Source organism: Choloepus didactylus (genome assembly GCF_015220235.1).
Source record: "Choloepus didactylus isolate mChoDid1 chromosome 25 unlocalized genomic scaffold, mChoDid1.pri SUPER_25_unloc1, whole genome shotgun sequence".
Classification (NCBI taxonomy): domain Eukaryota; kingdom Metazoa; phylum Chordata; class Mammalia; order Pilosa; family Megalonychidae; genus Choloepus; species Choloepus didactylus.
Genome location: NW_023637606.1, coordinates 3,258,931 through 3,275,311, shown reverse-complemented (window position 1 = coordinate 3,275,311; position 16,381 = coordinate 3,258,931). Strand labels below are relative to the sequence as shown.

The window sequence follows — 16,381 nt, the reverse complement described above, 5'->3', positions numbered from 1 at the left end:
CCCCTGGGTGGACGGACAGACTCAGTTAGTTGAGAACCACTGGCGTAGGGCTGGGAGGCCCCTGATTTTTCTGGAATGTTCTTTGAATAGAAGGAGGCAGGGGAGGGACCGAGGCAGATAAATGGAGAGTTTGGTGACAAGTGATTGGAATTGGGGGGTGGGCAGTGGGGGGATGTCTGAAGGCGCCTCTCTCCTCTGGCATGCAGAGGTGGGGTGATCCTCTCCAGCTTGTCCAGAGAGGAGATTGAAATGGATCTACTGGCTCTGGCCTCAAATTTCCAATTGTCCCCTCAACCCGTCTTTCTGGGAGCTGTTCAAACTCTGAGCAGATGTTCTGCGGAGCTCATCTTAGAGAGTTACGGGCACCATCCTCCCAGGGGCTGCAGCAAATCCTGCCTTTACCCCCCAGCCCCTGTCTCTCACCCCACAAACTGTCCCGGAGCCCCCTTCTGTGGCCGCTGTACTAGACCGGCCCCACCACAAAGGCCCCCAGTCTTCTCAGCTCCAGCTCTCAGCTCCTGTCCTCCCTTCTCCACCAGCAGCCAAAGCAGCAGGGACCTCACTCACCATAAAATGCAAGCTGCTCAAAACCGGCCCACAGTCAGGGTCTGCAAACCCCGGCCCCTGGGCCAAATCTCACCCCCATCTGTTGCTGTGCAGCCCAAGAGCTAAGAATGGTTTTCAGATGTTTAAATGGTTGGGAGGAAAAGTCAAAAGAAGAATACTATTTCATGACCCGTGAAAATTATATGATGTTCACATTTCAGTGTCTACAAATAAAGTTTTATTGGCACATGGGCCATGTACATTCCTTTACGTATACTCTGTAGCTGCTTTTGTGCTACATTGGCAGCTTGGAGAAGCTGTGACAGAGACGACCTGGAGGCCTCCCCACTGTCCCTAAATAAAGCTAAATAAGATGCTTCTTGCCACTTGCAGCCCCTTAATAGGGTTTATTTTATCTTCATTGCTCTTACCACCACCTGGTGTCATAATAGGCCCTTTGTCACTTCCATGTGGCATCAGCTACAAAATCTGTGGGAACAGCACATGATGAAAATGCAAGGTCCCTTGTTCAAAAATTACCAAGAATTTCTAGAAGGCGGCAGAACAGCCAGAAACCAAGAGCAGGGCCTTCCAAGCGTGGGGCCTTGGATCCCAGCACCCACGGCACAGCAAAAGCTAAACCAATGATTGTTGAGCGACTTAAAGAAACAGCGGCTCCAAAGAATGTAAGTGAGAAAGAGGGACTTGCCAAGAAATTTTGAGGCTCTAGAGTCTACACAGCTCCAGAAACTCCACTCTTCCCGCGTGTGGGATTTTTTTTAAAACCCAGAGACTAGGCTCACAGATCCCGTTTTCCGGATGGAGAAACTGAGGCCCAGAAAGGGCCCCAAACCTGCTCAGGGTGCTTGTTGGCCCTTTGAAGGAAGGGCCAGCATGAGAGATGCAGAAAGGAGCAGGGAGGGCATTCCAGAAGGAAAGGAAGACCCCAGTGAAGGTGAAGTTTCTGGAACGTGCCAGTAAGAGTGGGACTAAAAGATCAGGCAGGTGGAGGGCGGTGGGGGGACAGTCACGGGTGTTTGCTTGCTTCCCTCGGGGGAGCTGTACAAAAGCTGAACCTGACTCCTGCTCTCTTGCTGAGAAACTGGAGAAGGGCAGGCGGAGGGAGGGAAGGTGAGATGTGGGCAAGGGTTGGGGGGGCAAGTTTCTCCCCTCTCCCCCCCCCCAACCACAGCCTCCCATCTGCTGCTACATCTCTGACCCAAGCTGGCTCAATCCCAGACCCCCCACCCTCCCAGGACCCCCACCCCAAGTTTGAGGGGTTTGAGACCTGCCAGCCACCCCCCACGCTCGTCCCCAACTCAACTTTGTGCCCCCCACCCACCCCCTACCCCAGCCCTGTCAGAGCAAACCTATCAAAACACTCTCAGGTCCCTAATTTCGCTGATCTTTTCATAGCTGCACAAAATGTTTTAAAGATTTAATTTAAGTGCAATTCTACTCTTGAAATTTAATTAAAAGATCACAGGGTTGGGTTTACTGCTGGCTACAACTGCTAGGGAATTGAGGAACGCATGACAATGAATGAAGCTGACCTGTGGTCACGTTTTGTAGGTGTTTAATGAGGCATGTAGCCTCTTCCTTTCTCTCTCTCATTCTCTTTTTCTCTTTTAATCAATGCATGTCCCCTCTTCCCCAAATCCCCATCATTTAATCGTTTTCATAGTATCACAGTTCTGGGGAAGGTGGGACTTCCTGGCTGGGTGGTTTTGGGGAAGTGTCTTAACCTCTCTGAGCCTCCTTTCTTCATGCAGAAAATGGGGAAAAGAAAACCTTTGACCTCAGAGGATCGCCGTGAGGTTCAAGTAGCTGACACCTGAAAAGCATATCATAAGCTCTATATGGCGTCTAGAAATCGGTAAATGGAAACTAAACTAAAAAGAAATGAAGAAACAAAGGTAAATTAAATGATATTAAATTAAAAAGAGAAATGATAGGATAAAAATCAATCAGAAATAAAAATAAATGTTAAAATTAGTTGAAATAACAAGTACATTAAAAATAAAGGAATAAACACAAAATAAAAAAGAATTAAAGACTAAAAATAAGCATTAAAATTAAAATACAAATTAAACTCTTGAAGACGATTGTATAACAATGTAGATTACAAGCGGTGACAGTGTGATTGTGAAAACCTTGTGGATCACACTCCCCTTATCCAGTGCATGGATGGATGAGTAGAAAATGGAGACAAAAACTAAATGAAAAATAGGGTGGGATGGGGGGGATGATTTGATTGAGTGTTCTTCTTTATTTTTATTTTTTATTCTTATTCTGATTTTTTCTGGTATATGTTCAAAAATACATTGGGGTGATAAATGCACAACTATATATATATATGATAGTACTGTGAATAGTTGATTGTACACCATGGATGATTCTATGGTATGTGAATATATCTCAATAAAACTGAATTAAAAAAAAACAAATTAAAAATAAGTAAAATGAAATAAATAAAAAGTTAAATAAAAAATAAATTAAAATAAATTTAATTAATAAAATGAAATACACTGGGGAAACTGAGGGAAGCCACTAAAGAGCAGCACCTAGTGCAGATCGTTTGAGCCCTGCCTCCTCCAGGCAGGCACTCTGATTGTTCTCACCACACTGGATGAGGAGGCCAGACCACATGGTGGAAAGACAAGGGCTCTGAAGCCAGGCATACATCAGTTTGAATCCTGCCTCTGCTCCTTTGCTCTGTAACCCATTTAACTTTTCTGGGGTCTTAGTATCCTTGGGTCACCCATGGGAATTGAAGCCCTAGGCCAGGCATAAAGAAGCAGTGGGGGAGGCTGGCTGCCTGATCCTAGGGGGGGATTCTCACGTAGCTTCTCTCACTCTGAGCTTGGACTGGTCCCCACACTGACTGGGGAAGGGGGCAGGAGGGAGTGGGTATGACTGAGAAAGGAGCAACCCCCCTGAGGGTTCTGAGTTCTTGGCAAACATGCAAGGGAAGACAGCATCTGTCTCTGGGCCCTCACAATGTCTGTTCCCTCTGCCTGGAACACTGTTCCTGCTGATACCTACACACACATTCCTTCCTTTGTCCTCTTCTGAGCTCTGCTCTGATGTCCCCTTCTTGGCAAAGCCTGCCCTGACCATCCTCTTTCCAACCGTGCGCATCTCTCCTGCCCCAGATGCTCTGATTCTCCGTCCTTGCTTTGTCTGTCTCCATAACACCAAATATGCATGTCCACTTCTTTATCTGGTTTACTGTCCCCTGTCCTCCCCACTCGACCATCAGCTCCACGTGGAGAAGGGTTTTGTCTGTCCTGTTCATTGCTGTCACCACAGTGCCCAGGACGGAGCCTGATACAAATATTTGCTGAATAAATAAATGCAAAAGATTGGCGTCCTCAGAAAAGCAAGTGGTCCCAGTAGCTGGGGGTGGAGTGTGGGGTGCAGAGGGTGCAGAGATTTCCTGGAGGAAGTGGCCTTGGAGCCAAACTGTGAGGAATGGGGAGGGTTTGAGCAGGGAGAGGGCAGCCCAGTGGGGAGGAAACAGCCAGGACACACGTGCGGTGGCTAGAAACTTCTGGGAAGCAGATCAGGCAGCACAGAGGCTAGAAGGCATGGACTTGAACCTGTGGGCAGTGGGGGAGATGTGGGAGAGCTTTGAGCAGGAGGCTCCTGGTCATATCTAAGCTGCCGAATCTGATGGGGGAGGTGGTGCAGGCCTGGAAAGCTGCCTGGAGGCGGGGACAATGGTCCAGAGACACAGTGCATCTGCAGCCAGATCCTGGGGGGCAGAAGCCTGAAAGTGTGAGGCTTTGGGCATCTCAGTTGATCTCAGACTCACCTCTGTCTTCTTAAACCGAGCCCGGAGAGTCTTCATGGCCAGGGTCTGGTGTGTCTCCTCTCCCCAGGCTACCTGGGGAAGGTTGGGGGAGAGAAGACTCATCTGTCGATCCATCTATCCATCCATCCATGCATCCATCCATCCATCCACCCATCCATCCACACATCCATCCATCCACCCATCCATCCATGCATCCATCAATCCACCCATCTAGCCATCCATCCATCCATGCATCCACCCATCCACCCACCCATCCATCCACCCATCCATCCACCCATCCATCCATCCATCCACCCATCCATCCATCCATCCACCCATCCATCCATCCATCCATCCACCCATCCATCCACCCATCCATCCATGCATCCATCAATCCACCCATCTAGCCATCCATCCATCCATGCATCCACCCATCCACCCACCCATCCATCCACCCATCCATCCACCCATCCACCCATCCACCCATCCATCCATCCATCCATCCATCCAAGCATCCATCAAACCACCCGTCCATCCATCCATACATCCACCCATCTAGCCATCCATACATCCATGCATCCATCCGACATCCTGGTGGGCAGAAGAATCCGGTTGCAGATCCCTTCTCTAAAGGACCACTTCCTTCTCCCTGGGTGGTCTCAGTCCCTAGGGCAGGACGCAGACCTGCGCCATCTCCCACTCGCTCTGTGTCCTTCAGCAGGTTGCTTGCCCTCTCTGAGTTTCACTTTCCTCACCTATAAAATGAGGGAGATGATCTTCTTTTGACCGACTCACGATCAGCTTTCAATGAGGTCTGTAGCACAGAGCCTGGCACACAGTAGGTACTCAATAAATGCACCTTACGTCATCCCTACCTTCAGCCTCAGCGGTTGCCCCTTCCTCCCCAATAGCCTCCTCCAATTCCAGCTCTTGATTTTTCCTGTTACCCAAGTGGATCAAGCTTTCCAGCTTCCAGGCTTTTACCTGTGCTGTTACTTCTGCTAGAATGCCTTTTATTTACCCCCATCTCTGGTGAACTCCTATTCATCCTTCACAGCCCAGTTCCAAAATTCTGGGCTCTGATCAGTTTTGCCTCTTACTTGCAGGCAGAATTCTATCCCCCCAAATTGGGTTCCCCTAGTCCTGGCTCCACAGGCTGGGGTGTCTAAGGGTGGCTTCTGTCTTCCTCAACAACCAGGGCTGAGGCCTCTCCGCATAGAGGGTGTTTCTTGCATAGTCAAGGAGAATATCCTTGCAGCTAAGTCCTCTTACAATAGTCTGGCTTTGAGGCAAATCGTCCAAGCTGGGTGGAGGTCTGGGGTGATGGCTGTGGCACATCTGTCACCTTACCCTAATAAGTGTAGTGTGCATGTGAGAAGCAGGGGCAGGAATATCTTCAGGGGTGTTTTGTGAGGTGTGTAACTGGGGGACCCTATGCCTGAGTGCACCTCTTTGCCTGGCTCTGGGAGTTGGGACAGATAGTCTTTCACCTGACCACCTGCTCATGAATTCCCCAAGCCATCCTTCCACACTCTACCCACCCACTCACCCACTCAGGCATCCTCCTCCTACCCAAGCATCTGTACACCCACCCACCAGCTCACCCACCCCACTCATCCTCTCATCGTCCTCTGTCCACCCATCAACTGTTCTTCATTTACCATCCACCTAACATCCACCCACCTGCCCATCCATCCTCCCATCCATCCACCTATCATCCATTCATCCTTCACCTTCCATCCATCCATCCACGTACCCACTCATCTGTCCATCCATCCACCCATCTAGCCATCCATGCATCCATGCATCCAACCATCCACAAACTCACCCACCCACCCTCCCACCCATCCATCCACCCACCCATCCATCCATACATCCATCCACCCATCCATCTATCCATCCATTCACCCACCTACCCATCCATCCATCCATCCATCCATCCATCTACCTACCATCCACTCATCTATCCATCCATCCATCCATCCACCCATCCATCCATCCACCCATCCATCCATCCATTCACCCACCCATCCATCCATCCATCCATCTACCCATCCATCCACCCATCCATCCATCCACCCACCCATCCACCCATCCATCCATCCACAAACTCATCCACCCATCCATCCATCCACCCACCCATCTACCCATCCATCCATCCACAAACTCATCCACCCACCCTCCCACCTACCACTCATTCACCCATCCACCCATCCATCCATCCACCCACTCATCCACGCATCCACCCACCCTTCAACCCAACCCCCCCTCCATCCACTCTTCTATCTACTCACCCATCCATCAACTGCCCGCCATTCATTCACCCTTCCACCTATCAATGTATCCATCCACTCACCACCCACCCCACCCTTTTCCTTCTACCCCTGACTAAAGGTCTCAATCACACCCAAAGTGATGGTAATAAGACACCCAAGAGAGGATTGTGCAGGTTGCCTGGGGCAAGAGGAAGCAGTGAGCTTGGGGTGGGGGGAAATCCCCTCATGTGGGGAGCTGCTTCCTGGGAGAGGGGCTGCTACCTAAGCAGGGCCTGATGACAGGGAAGAACTTGTACAGCAGTGACAGGAGAGTGTTCTAGGCAGGGCGAAGGCTGGGAGGTGGGAGGTGCGTGCATGAATGAAGCGTGAGTGTCAGGGTACCTGGGGAGCTACTCAGAGTGGCCAGGGCACAGCATGGTCCCTTCTGTCTCCCCAACCCAAGGGCTCAGGAGGAAGAAGCCCAAGGTCCTGAGGGATCCTCCATACCCCAGACCTCCTTCACCTCCTTCGTCTCCTACCTTCTGCAGCTCCAGTGCCCCGAGCGAGCGAGCACCAGGCCACGGTGCCTGCTGCGGGCTCCAGTTACCAGCTCCCAGCTGGGCCACGAGCTCGCACCAGCAGCTCCCAGCGCTCAGCTCTGACACCCGATCAGGTCTGAGCGGGCGGCCGCCCCAAGGGGCTGGGGATGAGTGGAGGGAGGGGACAGACTGGCAGCCGGAATGTCTGTTGGCCAACGGGCGCTGGCAGGAAGACACCGACTCTCTTCCCATCATCACTGGGCTAACTTCAGTTTCTAGAATGAGCTGTGCTTCTTCCTCTCCTCCCAGCCTTTGCACTTACTGTTCCCACTCTTTCTGTACCCCATGCCACTCTGGAATGGCTCCCTCTCCCCATCTCACTCCTCCTTACTCTTCAGGTCTTAAGGGCAACATCAGGGCAACATCCCCCTCCTCCAGGAAGCCTTCCCGGATGCCCCCAGACTGGGTCAGGAGCCACCTCTGAGCTCCCTCCCTGCTCTCCTTCTGCTTCTCCCACTGCACCCCCAACACGTCTGGTTCCATGTTTGTATCCATCAGTAGCATCAAGGATGGAGATCGTGTCTTCTTTGTTCTCCAGGGTTTCCCCGGCACACCGCAGACACTCAGTATGTGTTTCTTAATGATTCCTCAAGGCCACCTGCCCCGATGACCTTGAACAGTTTCTCCATCCGCGATGCTGTCAGGTCCTGTCCTGCTAAGTGATTTTCCACCTGGATAACGTCCAAATACCCAAGAGTGACATTCAAGACCCTCCCTGTTTAGGCCCCAAATTACCCCTCACAGTCACCCCGAGTTTGTAAATTTTTATGCATAAACTTCTAAAATGTGTGGCGGAAAGAAACTTGGGCTGGAGGCAAGAGTCCTGGGTCCCGCCTCCCAGCTCTGTCCCCACTGGGAGACATCAAGTTGGCTAATGTGAAAATAGGAAGTAGGGGGCACTGATCGCTCGTGCACCTCATTTTTGGAGAATACTGGAGAACTCCACGTGGGCGGCTGCCCCCCTTTTCCGCCCGGTTTACGGCGGGGCACCCCTTTCCCCGCCCCTGAGAGTGTATACAAACGCGCGGGGCTTCCCTTTGCCAGCACTAAACATGGCGCCCGCGGAGTCAGCCGGCGACGCATGCGCCTTGGCGGCAGAAGCCGGGCGCGTCGGACGCGAACGCGCCTCCGCCCTCCTCCCCGGCCCACCCCGTTTCCGGCGGAAGCGGCCTCAACAAGGGAAACTTTATTGTTCCCGGTGTTGCGGCGAGGATGTCGGTGAATTACGCGGCTGGGCTGTCGCCGTACGCGGACAAGGGCAAGTGCGGCCTCCCCGAGGTGCGTGTGGCCCGGGGCTCCGAAGGCCGCGAGCTGGGAGGGGCCGGCGGCAGCGGGGCATTGTGGGAGTATCAGGAGGCACTGAGACTAGACAATGGGAGGGACTTCCCAGGGAGGAGGGGGCGGGTAGTGACGCCCCCTGCGCGCCCGGAGCCGAGACATACCCCAGCTAGGGGTCGGCCGGGCTGGGGCAGAGGGAGGGACCCGGGCCGGGGATGTCCTGAAGGCTGGTGCGGAGTTGGGGACGTAGTTCCAGGCAGAGGGAACAGCATGGAGAAAGGCAGGGAGCTGGAATAAACACACCTCGAAGGACAGATGAGGCCAGGGCCCCACCAGGATGGGCCTCAAATGCCAGGCACTTTATCCCGAGGATGATGGGCAAGGGTTTTGAGCTGGACAGAGGTAACTGTGTGACAAAATGCTCCCTAGGGAAGTGGCCTTTTGGGCCTCCATTTTCCCTTCCGTAATCTGCAGGCGAAAAATTCTCCTCATCTCATCAAGGCTGTTCATTCGGAATCATGCATTTAAGAAGCTCCCAGTTGGTGGAAATCCTTTCTTGAAGCTCCACTTTTCACTGCGGCTTTTATTCATTCTATTCCACAAACGTTTATTGAGCACCTACTGTGTTTCAAGATACTTTGTAAATAGGCTCTGGGAGACAGCAGGGAACAGGACAGACAGAACCCCCTCATTCTAGTGAAACAAATCAATATAGAAAGTCAGATGGCGGTAAGCACTATGGAGAAAAGTAAAGCTGGGGAGCACTGAGGAGTGCTGGGGAACGGGGGAACTACCTTGAAACCGGGTGGCCTGGGGAGGTCTCTCCAAGGAGGTGACATTTGAGCCAAGACCTAAAGGAGGTGAGGGGAGCCATGGAGACATCTGAATGAAGAGCTTTCTAGCTGGGAGAGGATAGCCCATGCCAAGGCCCTGAGGCAGGCCCCTGCCTGGCAAGTTGCACAGGGAGGACACCCATGTGGCCGGAGCAGAGGGAGCGAGGAGGGGAGTGGGAGGAGGGGAGGGCACGGAGGGGTTGTGCAGGGCCTAGTTGGCCACAGGGAGGATGTGGGCTTTTCCCGCAAGGGAGGTGGGAGCCATGGAGGGTTGTAGGCAGAGGAGGGACACGGGGACAGCCTTCTCTTACAGTCTGTGGCTTGCAGTCTCCCTGCTCACAGACGGCGTTGACCCTTCCCTTCCATGCTCTCCCGACAGATCTTTGACCCCCCGGAGGAGTTGGAGCGGAAGGTGTGGGAGCTGGCGCAGCTGCTCTGGCGGTCCTCCAACGTGGTGTTCCACACGGGAGCTGGCGTCAGCACTGCCTCGGGAATCCCGGACTTCAGGTCTGTGCACATGGAGGGGAAGTCGAGGCAGAGCCCTCCATGCCACCAGGGGCTCCCCTTCCAGCTCCGGGTGCCTGGGCATCAGAACCCATCCCGCTGCCTTTCCCCCCGGCTGGGTGCTGGGTGAGCCCTCTCCTGGGGTGGAGTGGGGAGAAGGCCCCCTCCCTTTCAGATATCCAGCATTCCACTGATACCCCATTGGCTGGAACTTGGTCACCTGACCACATCTAGCTGCAAGGGAGTCTGGGAAAGGTAGTCTTTAGCCATCTATGTGCTCTCATAAAATTTGAGGTCCTGTTACCTTAGAAGACAGGGAGAATCAATATTGGGGAAAATTAGCTCCACACTCACTCGCAGATATTTTTCGCAAATGACTCATTTCCAAGCTCTTTCTCCTTCTCTCCTTTCTTTCTCTTGCTCTCTCTTTTTGTCTCTCCATCTCTTTTTCCGTGCCCCTTTCTCTCTGTCCCCCCAAACGCTTCCTCTGTTTGTCGGTCTCCAATTCTTTCTGTCTTTCTGTCTGTGGGTTTGTCTGTCTTTTCCTGTCTCTCCAATCCTCTGTCTCTTTCTCTATCCTCTCCTTTCTCTGCGTCTGTCCCCACCTGCTGCCCTCAGGGGCCCCCATGGCGTCTGGACAATGGAGGAGCGGGGCCTGGCCCCCAAGTTTGACACGACGTTCGAGAACGCGCGGCCCACGCGGACCCACATGGCGCTGGTGCAGCTGGAGCGCGTGGGCCTCCTCCGCTTCCTGGTCAGCCAGAACGTGGACGGGCTGCACATGCGCTCCGGCTTCCCCAGGTAACTGCGGCGCCCGGCCCGGGGCTCGGGCCCCACCATGCTCCGTCTCCCCCTCTGTGCACCTCGGTGTCCTCACCTATAAAAATGGGGGTCGGTGACAGCCCCTGCCCCTTGGGGTCAAGGTGGCTCAGTGAAGGCTCTGGACACTCAATGGGTCTCCCCATAAACAGAGCTGCCTCTGTCATTGCCATCACTGTCCCTGTCTCCTCGTCATGGTCACATCTTGGGCTTTGGGGCCCCTTTCCCTGCTTCTGGGGAGTTCTAGCCCTGAGCTCTCCGGATCTCTCATGGAGGCTTCTGAGCCCCTCAGCCCAAGGTCACCCCCACTGGGTCCCCTGACTCCAGCCAGAGGCAGCCACACAATCTCCCTCAAGGTGGGCTCCAGAGGAAATTGGGGGTGGGACCAGAGGAGGCTCCTGCCTTAACCCCACAAACTGGGGGGGCTCCGAACAACAGAAATCTGTTCTTCCCCAGTGCTGGAGGCCAGATGTCTGAAATGAAGGTGTCAGCAGGGGCACGCTGCCTCAGACCCGCCTGGGAGGCTCCTTCTGGGGCCTCTCCCGGCTTCTCCAGGTGGCCGGCCATCCTGGGCCGCCTTTGGCTCGTGGCCACATCTCTCAGTCCCCGCATCTGTCTTCAGGCCGCCTTCTCTGCTCTGTGCCCAAGTTTTCCTCCAGTTGCTGGATGGTTCCCCGCCCTAACCCAGGGTGACCTCCTCTGGACTAGATGGAATCCATCTAAAGAGGCTCTTTCCAAATAAGGCCACATTTGCAGGCAGCGAGGGCTTACGGCTTGAACACGCCTTTTTGGGGAGACACAGTTCAACCCCTCACGGGTGAATGGGTGGCTTTTGCCCTCTGGAGGTATCTCCCAGCTTGGGGACAGCAACCCTTTCAGTGTGCAAACACCTGGGGAGGGCGGGCTCCAGCTCCCCTGGCACCTCAGGGCCTCACCCAGGGACCCAGCCCAGGTTTGTAACCTGGTGGGAGATTGGGGACATTTTATTATCCTTTCAGCTCGGAGAAGTTAACTAGACAAATGACTCCCGAGCTAATCCCCATGGTTCGCAACGATGTTTCTAGAAGTGAAAGCAAACATCCTCTCACTTGATAGCAGATCCCTTCCCGTAGCTCAGGAGGTGAGGGTGGACGTGGGGAAACCCAGAGAAGTTTTCTTTCCCCACATGGCTGCGTAACAAACGTCGTGCTTTGGTATGTGGGTAGTTTGGAGGCAGAGAAAAGCCGCCTTTTGGAGGAGAGTTTCAGGGATGGAGGGGAGAGGGCAGGAGAGCTTTTCTGGGATCTCCTTGCCCCTCGTTTCTAGCCTGCCACCCCTAGCACCCACCACTCGGTCCTTGGGGGCAACCCCCGTCCTCAGTGTGTGTGTTTTGGGGAACTCCATGTTTGGGTCAGAGCAAAACGAGCCCCCGTGCATTTGCGTGTTCACTGAGCAACTATTTTGAAGCACCGGCCGTGACAGAGACAGAGCACAGGGAGGGAGACCCACAGGCCTGCTGTTCCCTCCCTCAGATGATCCCAGAGTTGAACATTATCATCCCATTTCACAGACGGGGCTGAGGCCCAGAGGGGCTAAGTCACTTGTCCCGGGTCACACAGCCGGGACTCGAACCCACCTCCCTCTGGCCCCAAATCCCACACTCCAGGGTTGCCCATCGCCTCAGATTTTCACAAACTGGGAATCAGCATTCCCATTCTTCAGCCCTAGTAATGCCAGGGCTGCCCGCTGCCAAGGTGGGGTCAGCTGTGGGGGTTTGTTTGTTTTTCCGCCGGCTCAGAGAAGCTGGCCCACCTGCCCAGAAGTGGCACTGGGAGTCCGAGGAGGGGCAGAAGGAGGGCGTCAGTCCGATCTGGCAGCCGAGGGGAAATAGGGCAGGCTTCCCGGAGGAGGAGGGCTTCGTGCTGGGCCTGAAGCAGCGGGACCCGGGAGCCCTTTTCCCCCACCCGGCCTTTCCCTTCTCCTGCAGGGACAAGCTGGCCGAGCTCCACGGGAACATGTTCATAGAAGAATGTGTCAAGTGTAAGACGTGAGTGCCAGGGGTGGGGGGGCACTGCAGCCGTCGGGGGGCCCCGCCACCACCCCGCTCGTCGGGCTCTGCAGAAGGGCCTTGTAACCTGAATCTGGGGTTCCCTAGACCCAGAGGGTGTGACCCTCATGGAGAGGAAATGGGGGACCCTCCTGGACTGGGTTTTGACCCTTCTGTGGGGGAGGCTGGGGTGACCCTCCTGGGGTGTGTGTTTGTGTGTGTGTGTGTGACCTTCTCCGGCTCCAAGATTTGGGGGCAGACAGGGTCCCTCCCTGGGTGGGACTGGTTTGTGAGCCTCCTGGGGGAGTGGGGAGGTGACGATAGAGGTGTGGCTCTCCACCCTGGAAGGGCTGGGCCAGGCCCCGTCTCAGGAGCAGGTAGGATCTGGGTGTGCCTTCCCCCATCTCGTGAGGGGCTCACGGGGGAGCGTATTCTGTGGGTGCTGGCTGTGGCACCCTCCCTGCAGGCAGACACTCAGGCCACACCACGAGTGGGGCCCCCACTTAAAATTTCTTTTTCCTGCGAGTTTATTTTGAAACCCATAGAAAAGTCACAAGAATCAGACAAAGAACGCCTTACCCTCTCCACCTAGACCAGGGCTGGCGAACTTTTTCTGTAAAAGTTCAGAGAGTAAAGATGCCATGGCACGTGTCAGGATGACTCAGCTCGCCGGTTGTTGTGCACAAGCCACCTCAGACGACGAAGAAGCAGGCCCATGTGCCGATAAAACTTTATTTACAGGCACAAGCAGTGGGCCGATGTGGCCCATGGGCTGTGGTTTGCCATCGCCCAACCTGGAATTCACCAGCCATTATCGTTTTGCTATAATTTGTTTTTTCCTTCTCTTGCATGTTAGTGTTTGCTGTATCTTTTAAGAGGACTTTGCGGTCTTCCTTTTCCTTTGCCCCGAGCCCTTGCACGTCTGTCTCCCTTGAGCTAGAACATTCTCTCCCGTAAGCACAGCACAACAACTGACCTCGGGACACATAAAATCCACATAACGCTGCCACTCAGAGCCTGGTCCACGTTGCGATTCGGCCAGCTTTCCCAGTGCGTCCGTTGATTGCCAAGTGTCCCTGGTCCCGATCCAACCCAGAGTCACATTTTGCACATCTTCGTCGCGTCTCCTTAGAGCCTCTTTCCCCTGGAAGTTTCCCTCCTTTCTTTGTTTTCCATGATGTTGATGCTGCAAAGCGTCTGGCCTGGTCGTTTTGTGGCCGATCCCTCGTTCTGCATTTGTCCCGTGCTTCCTCGGGCTTTGCGTCTCCGGGGGATCATCACCCCCCAAGAGGGCAGGCCTCACCCGGCTGGGGCTGCGGTGGCCTGTCCCCACCATCCCACCTTCCTCCCTCGCACAGGCAGTACGTCCGGGACACGGTTGTCGGCAGCATGGGTCTCAGGGCCACTGGCCGCCTCTGCACCGTCACCAAGGCTCGGGGCCTGCGGGCCTGCAGGTGGGTGGGCCCCCGCCCCCCTGTGTCACGGACCCCGGGGGGAGGCTGGGGCACCCCTGCTGACCCCCCTCACCCTCGCCGTCGCAGGGGCGAGCTGAGAGACACCATCCTGGACTGGGAGGACGCGCTGCCCGATCGGGACCTGGCCCTCGCCGACGAGGCCAGCAGGTCTGAGTCCACTCCCCTCACCCCTGCCCCGACAAGCCTGGGGTGCGATGGGGGTGGGGAGGGGGGAGACAGGCAGCAACACAGCCGAGTCCAGCCCAGGGTGGCTCAGAGGCAGACACACCAGCCAGGAAAGGCTTCCTGGAGGCAGTGGGCCGGGCCCTCGCTGGGTGGGCCTCAGTTTCCCCAGAATGATAGCATTCCATGCCTCAAGCCCTCTCGGGCATCCGGCCCTGTGCCGGTAGCTTCACTCGCATCCTCCTCTCACTGCCCCAGGAAGGTGCTGCCCTGGGCCCGTTTTTCAGGTGAGGACATAGGCTGAGCCAGGTAACTCCTTTGCCCAGCGTCACCCAGCCGGGGAGTGGCCGAGCGGGATCTCAACCCAGGAGTCTGAGCTCTCTATGATAAAGCCACCTGTTTGTCTATGGGCCACCCATTTCGGACGGCAGAATGGGGAGGGTGGCTTGGGCAGATGGGTGGGCCTTGAACGCCCAGGTGAGCCAGGGATGGCCGTGGTGTGGGCTGGGCTCGGTGTCTTGACCGGGGGTCCCCAGATGGGGAACTGATGATCCTTGAGCCAGGGGCGCTGGATGGAGGCCTTGGGGACGGGCCGGACCAACACCGGCTCCCCGGCCCCAGGAACGCCGACTTGTCCGTCACCCTGGGCACTTCCCTGCAAATCCGGCCCAGCGGGAACCTGCCACTTGCCACCAAGCGCCGGGGAGGCCGGCTGGTCATCGTCAACCTGCAGCCCACCAAGCACGTACGTGCTGTACCCACCCCCCGAAACCCACACAGACTCCCAGACTCAACCGCCCAGGCCCCCGTGTGCCCTCTGCCACTCCTGACCCCCCTCTTGGGCCTGCCCCCACCCGCAGGACCGTCACGCGGACCTCCGTATCCACGGCAATGTCGATGAAGTCATGTCCCTGCTCATGAAGCACCTGGGGCTGGAGATCCCCAGCTGGGAGGGACCCCGCGTGCTCGAGAAGGCACTGCCACCCCTGCCTCGCCCACCCGCTCCCAAGCTGAACCCCAAAGAGGAGCCCCCTGCCCCGCTCAACGGCTCGGCCCCTGCCAGCCCCAAGCAGGAGCCCTCGGCCGAGCTCCCCGCCCAGCTCAATGGCTCCAGGCCGGCCCACCCCAAGCGGGGGCAGCCGGACAGTCCTGCCCTCACCATGCTCCCCAAAAGGGTGAAGGCTGAGGTGCTGCCCAGCTGACCAGGGTGCTTGGGGAGGGACGGGGATGCTTTTTTGTAGAAATCACGGGTTCTTTTATTTTCCTCTTTTCTCACCGGTCTTATTTTGTTACTCGAACCCGTCCGCCGGGGATCTGGGTTGCTGAGAGCTGGGCTCCAGAGCCCTGGGCCCAGGGTGCCCTCCGTGGCGGCTCCCCTGGGCTCAGCCTGGGAAGGAGCGTCCCCCCTGGACCCTGACCCTGAGGCTGGTACCCCAGGCATCTCCCTCCATGCCTGGGCTCGTGACTCAATTTGGGGGAAGGTGGTGGCCAGGCCCTGCCTGGTTTCCAGACTGCACAGGAATTCACTCTCTGTGCCCCCTGGGCCTCCTCCCTGCCCCCCTCACACCCCCAGTCCCCTCCTCAGCTCTTGATCTGCCTCCCCGAGACCCTCTAGGAACAGGGGAGATGGGGCCACCATGTGAGCTCAGAGCCTGGTGGTGGGATGGACAGGAGAGGTCTGCGCTGCCTTTGGGGCTGGAGGGAGGGAGAGGTGGGGCCACCCGGCTTCCTCCAGGCTTCCAGAAAACTCTTCAATGCAATAAAAGCAGAACTTTCTTCTTGCAGCTGAGTGTGTTTACGACCTGCGACCTGGGGGGATCCTAGTCTCCAGAAGTGGCGTAGGTGGGCAGGAGCTTGGTCCCCCTGCACCCTGGGACATCTATCTGGGTTTCGGTTGCAATCCCCCCAGCCTGGGCAGAAAAAGGGGGGGTTTTCAGGCTGGTTTTCTGAACAGCAGCTGGCATTGTTGAACTTCCAGTTAGTAGGTGTATACTTAGTTGCAAGATTTTTGCGCTTTGCTACTAGGCTTGAGGAGGGAGGCCGGTCTGCTCCGGTCGCGATTGCAGCCCCAGCCCCTGGGCCCGGCAG

At 55.8% G+C, this 16,381-nt stretch overlaps 1 protein-coding gene across 5 annotated transcripts; it reads left to right on the top strand.

The window, feature by feature from the left end:
- Positions 1-8,319: 8,319 nt before the first annotated feature.
- SIRT6 (sirtuin 6) lies at positions 8,320-15,556 on the top strand. Of its 5 annotated transcripts, none has more exons than XM_037824193.1 (9): positions 8,320-8,474; positions 9,687-9,814; positions 10,430-10,612; positions 12,597-12,656; positions 14,015-14,110; positions 14,198-14,278; positions 14,552-14,580; positions 14,857-15,038; positions 15,154-15,556. In XM_037824193.1, the coding sequence occupies exons 1-9, from the start codon at positions 8,409-8,411 to the stop codon at positions 15,493-15,495; spliced, it is 1,167 nt and encodes a 388-aa protein (XP_037680121.1). In that variant the 5' UTR covers positions 8,320-8,408; the 3' UTR covers positions 15,496-15,556. The 5 variants fall into 5 exon arrangements, with proteins under 5 accessions (XP_037680121.1, XP_037680125.1, XP_037680122.1 ...); XM_037824197.1 differs by having other exon boundaries at positions 14,915-15,038; positions 15,154-15,364; XM_037824195.1 differs by lacking the exon at positions 8,320-8,474 and adding an exon at positions 8,741-8,876.
- The last annotated feature ends 825 nt before the right edge of the window (positions 15,557-16,381 follow it).